This window comes from Lissotriton helveticus, chromosome 1_1 (genome assembly GCF_964261635.1).
Source record: "Lissotriton helveticus chromosome 1_1, aLisHel1.1, whole genome shotgun sequence".
Lineage (NCBI taxonomy): Eukaryota > Metazoa > Chordata > Amphibia > Caudata > Salamandridae > Lissotriton > Lissotriton helveticus.
Window position 1 is genome coordinate 276149402 of NC_136057.1, and position 22693 is coordinate 276172094.

General features: G+C 43.3%; 1 protein-coding gene across 1 annotated transcript in view; it reads right to left on the reverse strand.

The window, feature by feature from the left end:
• The window catches only part of LOC144792655 (pepsin A-like), a 216172-nt gene that overhangs the window by 189511 nt on the left and 3968 nt on the right, over positions 1-22693 (reverse strand). The window contains exon 3 of the mRNA XM_078667836.1: positions 19937-20054. Coding sequence (XP_078523962.1) covers positions 19937-20054 — 118 coding nt within the window. The remainder of the gene's footprint in view (positions 1-19936; positions 20055-22693) is intronic.

Below are 22693 nucleotides of genomic sequence, written 5' to 3' on the forward strand. Positions count from 1 at the left end.
GTGATTTGAATGCAATTGGTACCTTTTCTCCCTCGTTAGAGGTCAGGTATGTGAATCCGCATCTTCCTGGGATGACTCGAATCACAAGATTGCGTGTGTTATCACGTGTTTCTAATTTTGTTTTAATTAACATATCTGTTTGTAAGGATCTCAGAATTTCTGTGTGTATTTGAGTCCAATTGGTTCTTTTAAAATCATCTGGTTTTATTAGATCATAAAGGGGTTTGACCCTTTCTGCGTAATTTGCAATGTATGTTCTTCCGAAATTTAGGAAGCCTAGAATTGACTGTAGGTTTTTTAGTGTTCTAGGTGCTTGGAGTACGGCATATTTCTCTAGGAAATTGTCAGCCAGGCTTTTGCCTTCACTTGATAATTCATATCCTAAGAACAGGACTGTTAGATGGGCAATTCTAGATTTTTTAAAGTTGAATTTGTAACCCTCTGCTGCGAACCCAAGTATTATGGTGTTCACTCTCTTCAAGTGAGTATCCAAGTCATCATCTGTTAGGTATATGTCGTCGACATAAGATAATGCCTCTTCGTCATATGTTTGTAATAATTCTGTTACTCTCGCTGAGAATAATCCTGGGCTGTTCTTGAACCCTTGGGGTAACCGACAGAATTGTTTTTGAGCGCCATTTATTGAGAACGCAGACAAGTATCTGCTCTCTGGTGCTATGTTTTGACAGAAGAATCCATTAGAGATGTCTAATGTTGTTTTGTATTTTTTGCGCACTATGTTTTTCATTAGTGCTGCACTATGCGAGTTTTGCACTGCAAAAGTTTTGCAACATGAGTTAAGGTGTCTGTAATCCAAAACTAGACGATATGAATTGTCTGGTTTGGAGACAGGAAACAAAGGGTTGTTCATTTGTGAGGTGCAAGTTTCAATCACCCCCTGGTATTCTAATTGGTCTAGGATTTCTTTTACCTGTTTTTTAGCTTCTTGCTTAATTGGGTACTGTCTTTGTGCAGTAGGTTGTGTTTTTAACTGGATTTTGTGAGGAGGAGAATCCTCATCCCATCCTACATGATTTTTATATAAAGCAGGAGCTTGAGTTACTGCCCACTTTCTTGCAAGTGTATATTTTTTATGAATTGGGATATGATTTGAGAAGGCAGGCATAATTATTTCTTCGCCATGAGGGCACTCCCTGACAAACTCGGGTGGCCAGTCTTTTTCAGCTAGAAGGATGTCATAGCCCTTGGAGAGATTATCCCAAAATAGTCCCCTTATTTTTCTAGTCTTATCCCCCTCTATACGTAATGTTATTTCATATATTTTGTGAGGTTTGCTAACTCTGGTGTCTGCAGTTTCCACTTGAAGGTATTCATTCGTGTCCACTGTCTCCAGATGATTCATAAGGACTTTGCGAGCTATGCTCACTTCTGCTGCGCTGTCTAGCATTGTCTGAGCCCACTCTCCGTTTTTCAGCTGTGTCCTCAGTATTCTCGGCATTGTTGAATACTTTAATACTGGCTACCTTCTTTTTTTGGAAATTGTAATTTCTTATTTGGAGGAGCAGGTTCCTTGTCTTTGGACTTGACGTGCCCTTCCCTGGGTTCCGATCGTCCTCTTCTTTCCGATTTCTGCGAGGAAGTCTGAAAAGATTGAGAGGGACGTGTATCAAAATCTTGATATCTATCCGGTTTCTTTATATTATCCCTATTTCTAAGGTTGTATTTTTTCCCAGAGGGCTCACTTTGGGGAGACCTGTGTCCTTGGTTTGGAGATTTTTCTCTCCGCCGAGGAGACCTCCCTCTGGACTGGAATCTCTTTTCTTTCGGATTGGATTGTTTGTTTCCATCCCAGTTCTTCTTTTGTGATGTTAAATTATTTTTAATAAATATTTTTTCAGGACTTTCAATCAGTTGGGGTTTTACTGGTATTTCACCTAAACTATCTCTACCTAGTTCCTCATAGGATTTCTCTATGATTCTGGCAATTTCAGCTGGTTGGTCTGCTATATCTGTTTCTTTTAACCTCTGGGGGATCGCCACGTTTGCTGCTTCTCCCTTTATATTGGCTAGTAATATAGCCGAGACCTGCTTGAAGTCTTTCAGTAATTTCATACCAAGAGTTAAAGCGGGTTCTGGACCGTACTCATCTTGAATTTGTTTTAGCACATCTGGTATTACCGAGATGGATGGAACACCATGCGTTTTTGTGTAAATGGAAGCAAAGACTGTACCCCAAGTGTCACAGTCCTCCACGTGTGGTGCGATTCCTATTGGAAGACAGATAGTCAGAATCCTGTGTTTATCCACAGGAGTGGTGTCTGGAAACACCGCCTCTATTTGGGTGATTTTTTGTGCTAACCAGAATGGTATTTGTTCCCTTTTAGCTGGTACCTTACCTAGGCAGGACTGTATGTTCTGTGGTGTAATTTTATTTGTGTTCCCCTGATGAGGGGTCAGCTGTGGAATTTTAATTGCTGGTTGGATTGTTGAAGTCCGCATTACATATTGGACTAATTGTCTATGTATTTTTATTAATTGCTTTAATTGTATTAAAAGATTTGCTGCAGACATCCCTTCGATGTCTGGATGTGGTGTGTATCCGGCTAGGACCGGCCACGTTGCTCCTGGTCTACCTAATGGACCGAGCCTGGTGATGTGATTGTTGTGTTTTAGGGCGCCATTAAACAAGAGCAGGTGCTCTTGAAATTTAAGTGGTACTTCCACCTCCTCGAAAGGAGTGTATTCTTCAGGAGGTTCCTCTGTTTTGTAATGGTGGAAGACCTTTGTTACAGCGTTTGCTGCAGGAAAGTGTATCCATGAATAGAACACCTCTGTCTGCCGATATTCGTGTGCCTCTATTACGAATATGACTGTGCCACCTCTAGGTGTCAGTCCATTTTCTATAAGTTTTAAAGTTATAGATTTCCTTGTGTTGACCGGGATGCGTATTAAATCCGGGTCTGCTTCTTGCATAGTATTATCAGCTGCTACGAGTTCAGCTGCTACTCTAGCTATCTCTCTTTCTTCTTCAGTATCTGACATTCTACTGTCAGGAAGGTTATTTTGTTTGTTTGCAGATCAGGTTTCTTATGGAAGCAAAGATTAGATGCACAATATTTTGGAACAGTGTATCCTTCAACGTTGACTAAACCAAGAACCATACATAGGAGTTTCCTCCTGCGAGGTTTGGCGGATATGACCTTTCACCCACTCCAGACGTGTTTGGAGTATTATGGGAAAAAAGGGGTCTGAGTGAAAAAGCACGACTGAGTTACTCTAATGTCTTGCGTTAGTTTTATCGCCTTTCCAAACGTTTGGGCGCCATGTAGTGTAGTTCCTATTATCCCAATAGGCTCTGCGCATTGGAATAATACCTTCAATAGTATAGGCCTAGACCAGACGTTAACTAGGTCTTCTATTGTCGATATTAGACTTAAAGTTTTGGGTTTGCCAGCTAGCTCAGAGTTCACTAGAAACTTTCTCGAATAGGCAAGGAGGAGTTGAACCTCCCTGGATAGACAAGAAGGGATTTAGTTTCTGACAACCATAGAACATGACAACTTTGCTCTCCCCTAATCAAGAGTGTATCTCTAGAGTCGTGTGAAAACAAAAGACAACTTATTTTACTCAGTCAGTACGTGCATTCTTAGTCTCACCAGATTGTAGAGAAAAGGAAGAGACGGGCGTGTTCAATAAAAGATGTTATTTATTGATCAGTCTCTTTTCTCGTACAAGAGAAATGGATCGATATTATCGCAATACTTATGGTTAAGTAAAGTGCATACAATAAAAGCAGAAGTATAAAATAATACTGTAAAAACATTTATAAGGTTTCTAAGCCATAAGGTGGTTTAAAATTGATAAAATAGATACATACATACATACATTTGACTAATCGTACTCAACTGGTGTTTCTAACTACGCCTACCCCGGTGTACCTGACCTAAGCCTAATACGTGGGCGGGAATAGAAAGTAGCAGTTTAAGTTAAGTTTGTTTTGCCAAGTGACTGACTCAAGAATTCTCTGCAAGGGGTTATTCAGTTCTGTACCTGGAATCTAGGATGAATGAGGGATGGTATCTCTCGTCTCTGGTCTCGATATTCCAGGCTGCCTGCGAGGGCTACCCGGAAGCGCCGGAGCTGGATTTCTCGGCAGGAGAAAGCAGCGTCTCGTTCTCAGCGCGTCAGGAAGGCGGGGCTGCGCCAGCGGGGTCTGCTCTGCTCTGGGCTTCGGCAAGTCTGGCTGCTCCGATCTCGTCACCACCGCGTGTGTTTGCTTAAAGCAATACCGGTAATATTTATACCTGTAAGGTGCCGAGATTGACGTAAGGATGGACATAGATACGTCAATAAGGATGTCATACGACTTGGTCGTTAGCACATTCTTTTGCTGAAGTTCTCGATGAAATCAAAACAATGGCCGCAGGGTTTTTCCCAGGTTGTCATAGGTTTGATTTGTTTTGAGAACTCCGTATGCCTTATCAGGGGCTGGAGGAATATCGCTTGTCTAATTAGATGGCAAGCGTTATGACCTAATCAGATAACACGTTCCTGTGCCGTGGTGTGGCTTCATCAGATAACGGTTTCTGCATCATGGGATGGCTGCTAGTTAACTTGTTAACCAGAATAGGGTCAGGAATAGGGGGATCGATACAGAACCTATAGGAATACATCACAAGCTCTTATCCTTTAACATCGTTCAAGCCCCATTGTACAGCATCATATTAGGGTTACCGTGGCTCTCCATTCACAATCCCAGTATTGACTGGAAGCAGAAAACATTGAGTCTGGATTCTGATTTCTGCAAAGAACATTGTTGGAATAAATCCAAATTGCTTACTCCCACCAATGAAAATCATTTTTACATCGCCACCGCTGCAGAGAAAGAGATTGAATTGCCCGCCTGCTATCAACAATTTGAAGACGTGTTTGATGACCAAATAGCGGAAGTTTTGCCCCCCACAGGCCCTGAGATTGTCGGATTGACTTAAAGCCTGGTTCCATAGTACCCTGTGGTAGGGTTTATGCCCTAACAGAACCCGAGAACAAACACCTGCGCCAGTATTTAGACTAATATTTGGCCCTAGGATTTATACATCCGTCTAGTTCACTTGCTGCCTCTCCGTTATTTTTTATTCCTAAAGCAAATGGAGAATTGAGAACGTGCATAGACTTTTGTGCCTTAAATACCATCACCATACGTAACCAGTACCCGCTCCCGTTAATATCGGTGTTGTTGGAACAGGTTAAAGGAGCGGTGATCTTCACGAAACTGGATCTGCGTGGTGCCTATCTTTTGGTAAGGATGCCAAGGGGAGACGAATGGAAGACGGCATTCAAGAGTAGGTATGGGCTTTACGAGTACCTAGTCATGCCTTTCAGCCTATGCAATGCGCCTGCCGCATTCCAATTCTTCTTAAATTATGTTTTACGGGAATACCTGGACCGGATAGTCGTCGTATACATCGACGACATTTTGATTTATTCAATGAAAACAGAGGACCACATCAGACATGTAAGTCACATCCTATAGACCTTGAGGGAACACCAACTTTTTTGCAAGATCAGCAAATGTGAGTTTCATGTTTCCACAGTTGAGTTTTTGGGTGCTGTACTTACTCCCTCAGGACAGGAAATGGCGGTTCTAAGGTGAGGGCCATTTCCGAATGGTCTTGTCCCAAAAATGTGAAAGACATACAGTGTTTCATGGGATTCGACAATTTTTATAGGCGTTTTATTTCACAATTCTCCAACAAGGCAGCCCCACTTACTCACCTGACTAAGAAGAATATACAATTTCAATGGACCCAGGAAGCACAAGCGGCATTTGACATATTAAAGAAAGCGTTTGTTACAGCTCCCATTTTAACGCACGCCAATCCCACCTTGCCATTCATATTAGAAGCGGACACTTCGGATGTGGCACTTGGAGCGGTGCTTTCACAAAGAGATATCACCACAGGACAAATGCATCCGGTTGCTTTTATGTCTAAGAAATTAAACAGTGCGGAACAGAACTACACCATAACCGAAAGGGAACTGCTCGCAATCAAGGAAGCCTTTGGGGAATGGAGACACTGGCTGTTAGGAGCACAACAGACAATCACTGTATATACAGATCACCGTAATCTCCAGTTTTTAAAGACTGCTCGTCAGCTCACGCCAAGGCTCCTCAGATGGATGACATTCTTTGAAGAATACAACTTCATAGTAACGTTCCGCCCTGGGAACATGAACAAAAAGGCTGATGCTTTAACTCAACAGGAGTCCACCGTAATACCTTTGAGCAACCCTGAAACAACTATCCTGGAACCACAGAATGTGATAGGAGTAGTACATAGCAACCAATTTCTACGAGGAGTTGTGAAAGGCCTTCAAACCTTTAAATGGAAGGATTGAGTGAAACACCATCCTGAATGGACGACAAAACAAGGTGTTGTCATGAAAGGGACACAAGTGCTGATTCCCACCTTCAAATTGAGAAGAACAGTCTTCCAATGGTGTCACACAGACCCTAGTGCAGGTCATCATGGCACTGATAAGACTTGTGAAAAGATATTACGACAATTTTGGGGGCCCTCTCTTCGAAGGGACATTCCGGCATAGATAAAAGCCTGCGTTGTGTGTGCTCAAAACAAGTCCCTTCCAGGAAAACCACAAGGGTTGTTACAACGTCTCCCCACTCCAGACATCCCATGGGAACGGTTTTCATTGGATTTTATAGTTGGGCTCCCATGCGACAAAGGACATACAGTTAATTTGGTCATCACGAAGATGCGGCATTTTTTTAGCCTGTAAGAAAATTCCTAACTCCGGACACTTAGCCACTCCTTGATGGAACATGTAGTGAGGTTGCATGGCCTCCCGAAGGTGATAGTGTCAGACCGTGCTACCAGGTTCACGGCCAAATTCTGGAAGGTCTGGTATTCAGCATTGCACATCTCGTCTGCCCTGTATACTAGTTTTCACCCTCAGACTGACAGGCAAACGGAAAGATTGAACCGAACCCTTAAACAGTACTTACGCAGTTATGTTGATAACAATACAGACGCTTGGGTGGAGTGGTTATGGCTGGCTGAAATAGCATACAAAAATGCCCAACACAGTTCCACAAAACACTCTCCCTTATATAGTACACCCTCGCTTTGTACCATTCATTGTGCCGGGGAGGTGTGAGCACATTCCAGAAGTACAGGAGAGAATAGTGCAGATACAGGAGCTGGTTTGCACACTCAACCAATCTTGCAACACACAAAGAAACATCTAATGCATGCCAAGGTTTTGTATAAGAGACAAGCTGACAAACATCGCCGTCCAGGGTCCACATACAAGAAAGGGGATTTAGTGTGGCTCTCAACACGTAATATCCGTTTTAAACAATATAGTGTGTTCAATCCCAGGTACATAGGTCCATACAGGTAGTGTGACTTATTAATCCAGTGGCAGTGAAGTTAGCTTTACACTCTCATATGAGGATTCACCCTGTGTTCCATGTCTCTTTGTTGAAGCCTGCGTTTGGTTCAGTCCATGCTAGACCACCACCAGTGTGGATAGATCAGGAGGAGGAATGTGAAGTGGCTAGGATTCTTGATTCCAAGATCAGTCTTAACAAACTCAGGTTTTTGATTGCGTGGAAAGGGTATGGTGCTGAGGAGAACTCTTGGGAACCAGAGGCCTCGATGCATGCTCCTAAACTAGTTGCTGCGTTCTACAAACGTTGTCCTGACAAACCATGCGCCTGCCTGTACTCTCCGAGAGGGGGATGTACTGTTAGGGGTCAAGGCAGCCACACTCGCGCAGGCACATGCTGAGGAAGGGGAAAAACTACATTTCCCGGCAGCCTCGGTACAACGCCTGCCGTCAGACGCCACGTCAGCCACCGCGTCACACGTGATGCAGAAACACCGAAATAGCGACTCAGCGCGGAGAGAAGCTGACGATTATTCCTCTGATTCCCGGATTCCACTGGCCCTATTTCCTGTGTTCTTGGTCGGGTAAGAGTGCCGTTGGCACCGCTGTTTTGTTTACCCTTTCTCGAACTTGTGAAGCCTGCTCACTCTGCTTCTACCGTTGGTGTGGAGTAATCTTGATCGTATATTCCATACGTTGGCGGAGCTCCTAGTGCTAACTAGTTGGAGCTTTTGTGAGGGTATATATATATATTCTGGTTCTCTGTTTGTTCAAGGGTCCCTCGACTGTATAGTACATGACTATACTCTTATGACCTATTTCCCCTCGTTGGCAAACTATCCACAGTCCTGTTGTCAATAAGGTTCATGCGGCGGGAAAGTTTGGCATATCTGATACACTCCTGATTTACGGAATATCTGGCTTCAGTTTTCCTTTTGGAGTGCATTTGCGGGGAGAGTGACGTAACTCTTCTCGTTATTGAGTTCTGAACTAACACTCCTTCTGGATACTATTTTCGCTACTTATGTGAATTCTAATCAGTGTTCCAGACCATTTGTCCTCTGCTCTGTGTATCGTGACAATCACTACTGCAACTCAACATTGTTTTAATTGCTTTATTATCGTCCTCCACAGGCGTGTAATAGACAGAGTGTCTTTTGAGCCAACATGCCTGCCTCACTATCCCAGGTATATATCGCTGGGGTTAGGGAGGTAGTAGGTACTGACGGAAGAATAGATCTTGACCTAATAGAATCGTTTATGTCTTCCAGAATGTTGTATGAGGATTAGAGGTTGCACGCTCAACACCCCTGTACTTCAGTATATGCATTTTTCTTTACAGGTTAGTGGAAGTATGGGTATTAAGGGAGATTGAGAAATAGAGAGAGGTTATAAACCTAGTAGTAATTGCTTCTCTTTTGTGTCATGTTACAGGTCTCCCTCCCTGCTGTCCCCATCCTTCCCTTCCCCCGCTTAACCACCCTTTATTCTGTGTGTTCTCACATCCAGACTTGGGGTTGTTGAGAAGTGGACTCCAAAGAGCATCGGTTCGATCCTGAGGATACGTTCAGCCCTGGGACACTTTGAAAGCTGGCGGTACGGTGCCGTGGGACAGTGAGAGATTAAGAAACTTAAGAAAAGTGTCAGGAAAGGACCGGTAGATTGCTTTCAGAATGTTAATGGGGCAATCTTCCTTGGGGGAGCTTGATTTGACCTTTGCTAAAAGATCCAGAAGGCGTTTCTTATCTAGCTTAGGGAAGATGTTGAGGGACAAAGAATTGAAATATACCCTACTGTCTTCAGTTCTACTGTTGTTGGAGTCGATGGAATTTTTTTATTTTTTTATTTTTTCCACAAAGAAGGAGTTCAGGTTGTTACAAAGTTCCTGGCTGGACGTAAAGGGTGGCGTCACGTGACTCGAATTAGATAATTCTTTTACAATCCTAAAGATTTCTTTAGAGCCATTGCGGAGTCGAATACCCTGTTAGGGAAGAAGGCTCTCTTCGCCTCCAGAATGGCTGCTTTATACCTGTGCAGATTTGCGGTAAACTGTATTTTACCTTCTGCTATATAGGTTTTTCGTCATTTCTGCTCAGCTTGGAGTACATGAAGTTTAAGTATTTTCAAGTCCTTAGTAAGCCATTTCGATGCTTCGTGTTGCCTAGAGCGGGACATTTTAGTCTGTAAAGGAGCATGGAGGCTAAAGGCATTCCTTTGCCAGTCTTTGATCTATTTTTCCCAGTTATCTGAATCTCCTTCAAGGGCAGGCTGCTCACAGGAAAGAATATCGACTAGTTCTTTCAAGTCAACCAGGTTTTAATTTCTGAAGGTGCTTCTAGGATGAGAGGGATTTATGATCCATGGAAGAGCAAGCAGATTAAAGCTAATCGTATAATGATCTGACCATGCACATCGTTGAACTACCAAGTTGTGCAGAGTGACATTGATGGACCACACTTGGTCGAGGTTATGGCTTTTGATGTGCGTGGGGGTGTGGATATGTTGAGTAAGGTTGAGACAGGCGAGGGACTCCGTGAGTTCCTTGGACAGCTTTACCCCATCTGTCTCATTAGCCCAGTAGTTCAGATCTCCTACCACCATCACTTTGTTGTAGTCAGTAGTTAGGGACGCAATATGGTTAGCTATCACTTTGGGGACATCAGGCATCGTTTTAGGCGGTCTGTATAATACCACACAAATCAGAGCGCTGTTGTGCAGGTTTAGTTTGACTACTAACAAGTCATCTAATAGAATTTCAAAGTGGTGCAGAGTGGAGGTAGATAGTTCTTTTTTAATAACAGCAACCACTTCTCCCCCTCTTTTCCCTGGCGGTCTGTCAGTGCATAAAAGGAAATAATTATCAGGAAGGGCCTCCAGAATATCTGGGGAGGATTCCTCTTTGAGCCAAGTTTCAGTCAGTAAAAGCACGTCTGGTGCATCAATATCCAATATGTTATATATTTCTAATTGATGTTTAGCAAGAGAACGTGTGTTTAAATACATCACATTAAGATCTTTAACTGGTCATTTGTCTGTGATGGTGGCAGTATAATATGCCAATTGCAACGACCACATTCTGTGAAGGAGGTACACAGCTGTCGAAATATGGATAGCACCAATGGAAATGCAAATGCAGTGTTTATAGCGGAGTAGGAGGGTTGTGTGTGTTGGGGGAGTTTGAAATGGAGGGGATACAATGAAGTACGTGCATATGGAGAGAGTGAAAACACACTGTTGACGAGGAAAGAGGTGACATGAGAGCTGTAGATGGAGGATATTCACAAAGATGTAGAGAGAAAAAGGCAAACATGTCTATCAGAGAGAGATTGCAGAGTAAAGTGGAGGTGGTGTGAGCGGAGAATGGGTAATTAAAACAATCTGAAGACCACTCCCACTTCCACAAACCTTAGTAATGTTTAATTGACAGCCTCATATATTCATAATTGTTATATGTCTGGATGCAGTAATAAACAACTCACAGAGGGTCACTAAAATACTGGCCAAATGGTATGCTTTGTGAAGCACAGCATTTTAGTTTATAATATTTAGTGACAAACTTAGTTGCATAGACCACGCCTCTTGGGAACGATTCCAAGTTACGCTTCTTTGGCAATACCCCTTGTAAATAACCCCACCTCTTTCAGCCCACTTAAAGCACTGGTCAAACCCATCTTTGGGTGCCCGGGGCGGCTTGCCCTGAGATCAAGATTTGGTCCCACATGTGCACTGCTGCTGCTAGTGTAGGGCCTGGGTGAGGTGAGCTAGAGTATTTGCTTCAGTGCCACAGCATCAGCGCCAGAAGTGGATGCAGAAAAGGGCTGTTGTGAGAGATATGCTATGGTTGAACAGTGCACCACTTTATAGTACACTTTATTGTGTACCCCAGGCCTAGTGTATCACTCGCCCCTCTTGTTCATTAGTATTATCACATTTGGAGGAGCCATAAATGGGGGCCCGGTGCCATCTCCTCGTGCTGATATCTGCTGGTTTTCCCACTAGGAGCTGGTTTTTCTAGTTCTTTTAGTAGTGTATTCCATCAAATCATAGGCAACATGTTGTAACCTGTCATGTGTGGCCATGCACACTCAACCAATCTTACTTTTAGCCAAGACTACTAAGCATGATGAAATCCTATACTTTCCACGGAAATATGAAGATAAAAGTGCCGGAATGCATAAAACTGTGCATGACTGGCTAAGGTGTCACACATGACATGGATCAAATGGAGAGCACTGGCATACAGGTTGATGCATTTACAGTCATGGAATATTTGTGCTCCACCACACGCTTGCAACCTACAGGCTAGACATTCATCACTGCATGCAAATGTAACTGCTGGGTTGGGGTTTAAGAGCCACATGGTCAGGAAGAGGTAAATAAACACCGTCAATGAGCTTTATTGATACCATCAAAGATCTATACTAACTTTAAATCTTCCAGATGCACAAGTACAGAGGGAAACTGTGAGAACATAGATTAATAACTAGGGGCAGAGCAGAGTATGAACTCCCACCAAAGTGAGATTAAGAGTAAAGCAAAATTCAGTGTGGAATCCGGGGCTTACCCATTGCATATATGACACCAAGTGACAGGCTTTTTAAGAATTTAAGCAGCACCAAACCAACCCTTTCATTGCCAGGGCTTCAAGGATTCCTCTGCATTTTGACATATCTATATTTACTAAGGGAAATAAAAGGGCTACAGTCAAGAAATAAAAAGGCAAAATTCACAAACTTATTTTGTAAAAGTAGAAGAAATAAGTATAGGTAAACTGACAACAAAATGACAAAAAGTGGTTAAGTACATCTGGCGTTATCAATTGTTGAAATATATAACTCAAAAACTGTTCATAGCAAGTTTGGTGGTTTTGGTAAATAGTAGGAATTTGCGGCCACATGCATCATTGTAGGATTTTGCAATTCCTAAATTGCGAAATATAAGGAATCGCAATTTAGGAATTGCAAAATCCTATGCATCAAGAAATCCTAAAAGTTTTTAGGATTTCTTAATTTTCGGTATTTGCGATTCCTTAATTGCGAATCGCAATTAAGGAATGGCATTACATTGATTCCTATGGGCCTAGAGGCCCATAGGAATCAATGCCTTTTTGCAATTTTTTATTTTGCGAATTCCATTTTTTTGATGCATTTAAAGGGTGCTGAGGGGGGTCCAAAGGACCCCCCCCCCCCCCCTGCACCCTTGAAATGTTTTTTTAAGTGCAAGTTTCACATACACATGTCCAAAGGACATAATAAGCATTTTTGAAATTTTCGCAAATTAACACGAGGGTCAACTTCGTGTTAATTTGCACCTCCTATTTCAGAATTTGCAATTTTGAAAACATTCATGCATTGCATTTAAGGAATCGCACAAATGCGATTCCTTAAATGCAATCGCATTTTTAAGAAATGCAAAAAATTGCGGGTTCAGAAAAATTGTTTCATGCATACCAAAAAGTGATTTTGGAATCGCAAACGGCCGATTTTTCCGATTCACACCGTTTGCGACTCCAAAACCACTTGATGCATGTGGGGGTAAGTCTCAGGCTAGGTTGAGCTTTAACCAGATGCTGAACATCCAGGTCTGGATGATGTATTACAGTGGTTGAGGGGTTAGATATCTGAAGCAGAGGAGACTTTTAGGTGGAGTCGTGTACCTTTGACATTTTGGTGAATCTTGATACTGACACGAATAGTGTGTCAAAAATATTGTGGGACAGAAGGTAGAAGGTAAGAATATCATATTTGAATTCTTTAATTTATATATTTTTGTAATATATTGTTTTTTAATTGTTATATGGGGCATATTTCAGTAGAGGCTGACAGCCAGGTGTAGTCCTCGGTTACTCCCTTGGCCTGTGGTGTGGGTCCCTCAGAATTAGAGCCACTCCTGCTGTGGCAGACTGTCTCTTTGACAAAGGGTAGTGCAGAGGAGAGAGCACTTCAAAGGAGCTGAGAACCCCATCACAACTTTCAAAAGCCAGACACTAAATCACATGTGTGTCTAGGTGTGGACTATAAAGGTGGGCTCATGGTCGCCATACTTGGTAGAACAACACTATCTCGTCGGGAGGGGGAGGACCACCAAGTCTTCTTTGCTTCTCAGTCCAGGATTGGGGGCCAAGGTCTGCCAATCTCCTATCGCCCATCTCAGGGAAGGGCCATTATTTAGCAGTCAAGAACACTGCCCTGTGCCTGGAGTACCAGCAGTTTTCCTGCATGCCAAAAACTGTGGCCACTGAGTAAAGACCAATGTATTCTGTGAGGAGGAGAAGAGAGCCTGGAGGGAGCAAGGACCGATGGGGATCCTGTCGAGTGGATCTCAGTCAGCACAGTATGAGGTGCCTTGTCTAGTCGGGACCAGCATTACAAGAAAGCTGCCCATCCTTTGGAGGGGAGTCAGTAACCCACATTGGTGCTGTGAAGCTGAAGGCTGTAACCCGGGGTCACTGATCTCACTGTCGTTGTCTGTGTCTATGGCCCTTCTTCTGCCATGAGGGGACCACCAAAGTCTGTCATGGTCGTTGCCCATTGCCACTGAGAGGATATTGGCTGTCACCTTCTGCACCTGAGACTGTGAACCATCACCTGTTTCTGTGGCCTCCTGTATGCCAGGAGGGGGTTACCAAAGACTGCAGGGCAGCTGCCTGTAAGAGCCAACCTAATCAGGACTGTTGCAAGTGCCTGTGCCACACAGATGCCAGGAAGGGACCAAAAGGACTGTTGGAGCCACCAATGTGTCGTCGTAGTCCCCATAACTCCCGGAAGGGATTCAGAAACAAGACCAGAAGCTTCCATGACTAAGGCCCCTGCTTTTTCCAATTACCTGATTGGATCACAAAGAAGGAGTTGCTGTGACTAGAGGTTGGCGCCATATGTGAGCCCTGCCCCCACTGAACACAGGACAGTGAGGTGCACACCGATTGAAGTGGGAGTGCTGTGGGAAAAGAGCTGCAGTTGAGTAAGACTGAATCATGGCTGGCTGGCTTTCATGGAGATTTGTGTCCGCTCAGCGGTGCTTGGTCCAAAGCTGACTTTTCAAGGCCAAAGCCAAACTGTAATACACACACTAGTCTAGGCAGCACGTGGGGCCACTTTCCAAGTTTCCCCTGGGGATGCAGATTCCGAGTGTAGGGAAAGAAAGGGGGAAGCGACCCATAAGGGCTCAGGAGCAGAAATATGGCCTAGTTCAGAGCTAGGGCACTAGCCTTAAAGGAAGACTGCGTATTTATTTAGTGTGTTGAATTGTACATATGTATTGAATACTTATTTTATATCAAAGCAGTATTGGACTGGAAAGTCACTTTATTAGGGACACTGTGGGCACTTTGAGTTGTGAGCCCTCACATACTTTGTTCCTATATCCCTCTGAAGGGACTTTACCTGCTTGACCTGTGCAGAGGAAGTACTGACAGGGTAATGCTTGGTACAGTTACTCAAAGCCTATAGTAGGATAGACCTAGGGCAACATGAGTAAAAGGCTACAACCCCCAAACTTGGACTGAGTAGCCTGTGCTTGCCTCGTGACCCTTTAATTGTTTTATACTCCATAAAGTTTCAAATGACTAAGCCTTCCTCTCAGATTCCCAGCTGGTGCCAAACTTATCATTCTCTCTTTCTCCCTGATAATCATCCCAGGTCACACAGATTAGTATCTCTTCCTGGAATCAGACAGTCCTTTCAGGTACAGAGATAATGTTGTACTCCTCTCCCTCCAGTGTGTGTGTCCCATTGCAGCCCAAAGAAATGTCAGCAATACACATCTCCTGTCAGAGGATTTCAGTCCTCATCTCTCTGGCCTCTCCCGACCATGGGCTTCCTAAATGAAACCCACAGGCCTCCATGTTATGTACCATCCACAGGCACACACACAATCAACCCAGAACAGATATGCAAGTATCACTCACTGTACAGTGCTACAAGTAATCCATGCAGACCAAAGGTGAGTTAAGAAGACAGCCACTTAACTTCAAAAGTGAGCCAACAGGCCCAACTCCAGTGACACAGGTAAACATTCCTGAATTCAAGCAACCATTATTTATCGCCATGTAGAGAAAAGTGAAATCCTTGAAGCACTTGGATAGCAGCTGATCAGATGCCTAGTATAGATGTGGAGCAAAGCCACCAACACATGGCCAAGATTCTGTACATTCATGAAACTGCTGCTTTGTAAATTAGAAAATAGCCATCACCATTTCTGAATGACAAGTGCTAAGGAAGTCCGGCATTCCATTTTCACCTGACAGAAGGAGAGAACTGCTAAGATCTAGGCCTGGAAATGTAAAGAATATGTACATTTCATTTAAGAAAATACTGCATGTCTAATATACATAGAGCTCTAACATGGCACGTGGATCGGAACATGACACACTGACTACAGACCACAATTCATCAACAATATTGACCTTTCAGCAACTTTTGTATCCCACCACACACTCATTCAAAGACTCCACCACATGGGAATCCAGGAAGACGCCCTCAAATGAATCGCATCCTTCCTCACAAGATCAACCCAGAGAATCCTCCTACCAGCATTCACTTCGGAACCCAAGAGCACCATCTGCGGTGTCCCTCAAGGTTCATCCCTCAGCCCCACCCTGTTAAACACCTACATGACATCCATTGTCAACATTTTCAGAACCCATGGCCTCAACATCATGTCCTACGCAGACAACACCCAGCTAATCCTATCACTCTCAAATACCCATCAACCATTGGGGCCAACTTCCACTACTGCAGGATGAGTCTTATCGAATGGATGAAGAAAAATTGCCTGAAGCTCAACACGGACAAGACAGATGTGATTAGCAGTGCTCCGTAAATCCAAGTTGATTGATTGATTTAACAACTAGTCGGTGCCGTTAGGTATAGTTAATTTCAGTCTTGTCATATGTGTAGTCGCCACTACCCTTCTGGCTAGGTTCATACCGTGTAAACCTGTTAATAAAGCCAAGAAGAGTTATAACAATGTTGATTTGGTGGATGTAGCAGGTGACATTGGAGCTGTAATTATGAACAATTCCTAATCTGTTATTAGATAACTTTTTAGGACGTTTATGTTTGTGTTTTATAAAGCGCATAGCTACCCGAGGACTTCCCCTCACTGGTGAGTGCTGTGCTGTGAATTAGGGCTCTGGTACATTAACGGGGAAACAGCTATGTCTTAAGTTTCTTCCTAAAGAGAGTTTATTTTCCACTGCTCTGAGACTGGGTGGAAGATTGTTCTACTACTTCTGTACTAAGTGTGCAAATGATCTTCCTCCCCATCTCATCCTTTTTATCCTGGTTGTACTGAGGAGATGAAAATGCGTGGATCTCAGATGTCTAGTTGGAGCATAAGTGGTAACCAACTCTCTGAGCTTTATAGGACCCTTGTTATTTATGGCCCTATGCGCAATATAAAGGGATTTAAACTGAATCATTGCCTCAATTGGGAACCAATGCAGCTGTTTTAGGTATTCTCTTGCAGAAGCGTAACTAGGAACCTTTAAAGAGAGCCTTGCTGCTGCATTTTGTACCGTCTGAAATCTCTTTATTACGTATTTGGGCACACCAACATAACGAGAGCTGCCATAATCCAGACGGTAAACAATGAGGGATTAAATGCCCATTTTTCTTAGATGCTGTTGGATCAATATCATTTGGAGTAGCGAGAAGCAAATGCCAGACAATGTATTTGCTTGGTGGTCCATTGTTAGTAAACTGTCCAACTAGATTCCCAATGTTTTTTATAACCTGTTTGGGGTCGGGCCCACGTTATCTGGCCATCTACTCAGGGGTCTATGTATGACATGGCTTTCTAATATCATTAGTTTGGTCCTCTCGCCATTGAGCTTTAGGCGGCACCTTGACATCCAGTGGCGCAATTTATCCAAGCAGGGTGCCAATTGTTTATTTCCTTGATTAGGACCTTCTGTTGGACAACCAGCTGGGTGTCATCCGCATAGGAGACCGCCGACAGGTTAAAATCCTGCACTAAAGTGGCAAGCTGGCGCACATATATAGTGAACAGTGTGGGGCTGAGTGATGATCCCTGAGGGATGCCACAAATAGTTGGTAAGTTATGTGAGGGGCAGTCTTTGTCCATGACTTGGTAGGATCTGTTTTCTATATACGAAATGAATCAGTCTAATGCTTTGCCCTGAATTCCCACCTCCCGAAGTCCTTCTCTTAGAATAGCGTGATCCACTGTGTCGAATGCCACACTTAGATCCAATAGTAAGATAGAGGATGAGCCTCAATAATCTAGTATAGCTTTGTGCTCCTTGTGACCTCCAGAAGCGCTGCTTCCGTGCTATGGTGGGTACAGAAGCCCATCTGGGTGGGATGAAGAATGTTATTATTGTCCAGAAAGTTTACTGATGTCCGGTTGACATGTTTCTCTATTAATTTTCCTAAAAAGGTAGTAATGAGATGGGTCGCAAGTTAGCCAAGATTGCTGGATCTAGCTGGGTTTATTTAATAGGGGTCTAATTACTGCATGGTTCCATTGCTTAGGAACCAAGCTTGCATCTAGTGAGTGATTAGGAAGTTCCATGAAGGAAGGTAATATAACCTCTGCCCCTTTGGATAAGGTATGTGGGGGTGCAGGACCTAATGGAGATCCGAATTTGGTTGTCTTTATTAGGTTAATGATTGTCTCTTCGTCAAGCTTAGGGAATTGTGCTAAAGTTGGAGGCAGTGGCAGATCCCTGCTCTTGATTTCCTCCAGTCGTGCAGGTTCGGGCTTGATCTGGAATTGATCATAAATATCAGTTACTTTTTTGTGGAAGAAGGAAGCTATTTCGTTGCATCTTTCTTTTGTGGCTTGGGGACTGATGTTACTATCACTTGGAGTGGACAGGGTTTTGACCACTCTAAATAGTTCCTTTGGGGAGTTCAAGGCCTGAGTAATTATTTCCTCTTAGAATTTGACCTGCGCTTTCTGTATTTCGTTGTGATAGAATCTGACTGAAACTTTATATTTTGTTTTAAACGCCGTGTCACATTCATTTCTCCTGTTCCTTTCTAGTTTCTTGCAATGATTTTTCAGTGAAAAGATGTGGTTCTTGTACCCCAGGGCTTGTTTTCTATGTGTTTCAGGACTGGAGTTAATTTTGGGAATGCATGCATCTAGTGACTGGACAAGCCAGTTTTCCCATTGCTGGTAATTATCTTCTAGATTACCTACAAAATTAGGAATTGTATACTTCAGAGCTGTTTCCCAAATCCTAAGATCAGCTTCGACCATCTTCTTATGGCCGTCTTCAGGGTCCTTCACTTGATCTGTTGGGCAGATTTGGGTAATTTACAGAGAATAAGACAGTGATCAGACCAGGGGACTGGGATTACTGTAGAAAGTGTGACCAGAGGATCATTTGACAAAACGAGGTCCAAGGTATGCCCTTTCTCGTGTGTGGAGGTTGACACAAGTTGGTTTAGTTGTAGTGCCCCAAGGTCTGCTTTCAGCTTTTTAACAAAGGAGGCATCCTGTATGTCGAAGTGCAGGTTGAAGTCGCCCAAAATTGCCAGTTTTTCTCTAGCTCTAGGCTGGCCAGCATATCTGGGATGGCCTCCAAGAATTTGGAGCTAGTACCCGGTGGTCTGTAGATAAGGACACCTGAGGACGTACAGGTAGGGGATAGTGTGATCTGGAACAGAAGACTTTCACACTTTGGGAGACAGAGGGAGGAGGTAATACATCTGAAATTATTATTTAAAATAATGGCAATTCCACCCCCCATTTTTACTACCCGATCTAATCAGTGGATCTGGTTGCCCACCGGGAGGGCGAGGTGGATATCCGGAGCTGAGCTGTCACTAAGCCACGATTCTGTGATGAATAAAACGTTCAACGTATCTTCTTCCAGCAGGGTTCTAATGTCAAAGGCATACCTGGACAGTGAGCTGCAGTGATCATTCTCAGATACCATGTATCGACCAGTAGCTCTTGAGTAGCAAGATGAGAGTCCTTATGCCAATACAACTCAAAGCTGCATTGACTCCAAACCCATCTACTATTAGTCAAAATTCATTATTTGCTCCCAGCAATGATGGACATGAAGGAAGTGGTCAATCTATGTATCTATCTATCTATCTATCTATCTATCTATCTATCTATCTATCTATCTATCTATCTATCTATCTATCTATCTATCTATCTATCTTGTTACTAAATAAATATAACTGAATTTGTATCAAGATCACAGTTGCTCCTAATTCTACATGGTTTCAAAACTCAGGTAACTTGTGAAGTATTTCATAGTTTCCAATCTGTCTGCAAGTCTCCATTGTCTCTGATCCACCCATACCACAATAGTGATGAAGTAGAAGAGTCTGAGCTTTCAACAGTTCCTGCACTTTCTTTGGTGTCAGTGATCTTAGAATAATAAGAAAAAATACTTCTTTGGAAATGGCTGCCCAACAATTGTTGGTTAATTTCTAGACAACAATCATACAATCGATTCGTCATGTGGAGCGTTTGTGTACCAATAAATACAGTTCTTCATAATTATTTTCAAAATGCTAAAAGTCTGTTGCTTGCCCCAGCTTTACAAAGAGCAGAATTGGCGAACCAGTGTACTTACTACAAGCAGGATAGCTGCAGTACACAGACGGAACCCATAGGTTGGAGGACCCAGTGTCGAAAATCACATTGAACTTCTGAGGCGGGGTGCCGATCGATATCACTCCATAATATTCCGCCTGTCAGGGAAACCATATACAATATATTATCAGACATACAATGTTGTAGCTCCTAAGCATAGAATGATACAACATATTTTGAAGCACACAGTCCTGGCCTTAGACCTCTTGATAACAAAACCACATTGCTGCTAGCCATGCCTGGACTGCCAATCCACCACTCCATAGAAGTGTATGGGAATTGGTTTCAAACTCAGGTCCAATTCCCTCTTTTCCATACTTCACAAAGCATGTGATATAGGATGCTATAGGATGGCGGTACAGCATGGTACAAGCCCCAAAATCAGGCACTGCTTGTCGAGTGTTATAAAGACTTTCATGTGACCCTCTATCTGGGCCTAATCCCAGAAGTTGATTAGCAATACACCCGTGCTGCTTTGACTCACCCATATAATAGATCTCTTTTGTGCAACATAATACGGCAGAGTACTCTAATTCTTGCTGGTGGCCCAGCTGAGGGCATAGTTCTGGCCTTCATATAGACTTAGGGCCAGATGTATCAAGCAGTTTTACCCATTCTGTGTCTATGGGAAAATGTGTTCATACATCTGGCCCCTAATTATTTGAAATGGTAACTGCCCATTTAGTATACTGTTGACAATCCCTAGTAGTATCACTAATACACAATCTGTGGTCCCTTTAAGTACCAGCCCCATGTGACTGGAACACTAGGAAAGATGAGGTCCTTCACTACAGCCTTATCCGCCTTCCTCCTTGTCACAGACCTTACATCAACAGTGAAGTTCCTCCTAGTTTAACGAATAAGATAAGGAAACCTTGGACGTGACGTGAAGTAATGAAGATCACCCGCAAGTAATAAGACTAATTTTCATGAGTTGTCTTTTCAATCAGAGTGATGTTCATCATAGTTTGAGTGAAGTGAAGTGGAAGCCTTGGACTCATATGGCCTCATTTATGAGAAGTGACACATCGCTGCGTGAAAGCAGCAATGCGTTACTTCTCTTTGCGCCCTCCTTGCGACATGATTAATGCGTCATATTTACTGTATGATTCATCATGTCGCAAGGAGTTACAGATACGTCAGTATTTCTGACGTATCGGTATGGCGCAAAAGTGACGCATTTTTGGAGTGTGTCATAAAAGTGACGCAACTCCAGCAATGTGTCCTTTCACATGGGGCAAGCCCCATGTGAAAGGGCCTGCATCAGTCTTACTCCAGCTGTAAGGCAGGCGTAAGATATTGACGCATTTGCACCCTAGAAGTGGCGCAGTGAAATCTGGTGGATTTCACTGCATCACTTCTACGAGGCTTACTTACATGAGAATGCCCAACCTGCATACATTATACCTGACACAGGTAAAATGTAGCGCAGGGGTTTACAAAGTGACGCATCTGCTTAGATGCGTCCCTTTGTAAATAGGGCACAACAGCAGGCATGTTTTACACGACTGATGCGTCACAAAAAGTGACGCAACAGAAGTGCAAAACTGTTGCAAGGCCTCATAAATAAGAACCAGAAAGTAATGAGGCTACCACACTTTTTACTATTTTCTTGCTCCCACACATTACATTATGAGTGTGGTTCAGCATAATGCAGGGACTCTGAGGAGAACAGCTTGGAGTTCTGAGGAATAAAGGAAAGCAATCAAACTACTGTAGTCCGGTGTATATTTCTTATCATGGTGGATCCCTTCACAAATAGGCTGGTAACAACATGCAGTGACACCACACCTCGGATTGTCGATACTGGACGGTATTATCACTACTACAATGGGTTGGCACATCTCGACGAGTAAATGAGGTTGATTTCTGAAAAGTAATCAGACTACCATTTTTTTGCCCATCTTTCACACAACAGCTGATAGTGGAGGTGTGCGACAAGCAAGCCTTGGACATGCAGAGATTGATGCCCATATTTATGAAGACATTGCATTGTCCTTGCACCACACAAGTCGACCACAGGAGGACACAAAGACTTCAGTAATATTTACAAAGGCACACAAGGCCTGATTTGCATGGCTCTGCAGGGCTTTGAATAGAAATGTAATTCAAGGCAGCCACTTGCGCTACCTTATGTTACATTTCAACTTGGGAGACGTTCCATGGGTGGAGCATGGGCGTTCCTATGCATCATCCCATGGATTTTGGTGCATTCCTGGATTTACAAAGAGTTGTAAACTTGGGAATATATCAAAATGTTACGCCTTTCCTGATGAGGATAATGAGGAGAAATATCTTTGCAGTACACACAAAAGAGGAAAATGTCTCAAAGGATTGTTTTTATGCAGGGAGGTTTTCCTTTCTGCACAAAAATACAAGTAACCTTGCCCTATGCTGCAAGTGTGCCTGCGTTGTTCTAGGCAGCACACAAAGCCCCAGCACTAGAAGGCAGCAGGAATGCACCATATCGTAGCAGATATGGCTCATTTCTGCTTGCTCCCTTTACCGCAATGCAGCACAGCAACTTTGCTTGCTACCCTGCATTATGTGAGCATTTAGTAAATCTGTCCTTAAATCCATTGGTGAGAATATGAGACATTAATCACTCTTCCTTATTCCTTGTCGCAGCTTGTCACCCTGACATTGTAAGAACTGTGGCAAGAAATCCTTGAATCTGGAGTGGTGAAGATTACGGAGAAGTTATCAAGCCGATGGAGAAAGTCCTTCAAGTACCTCA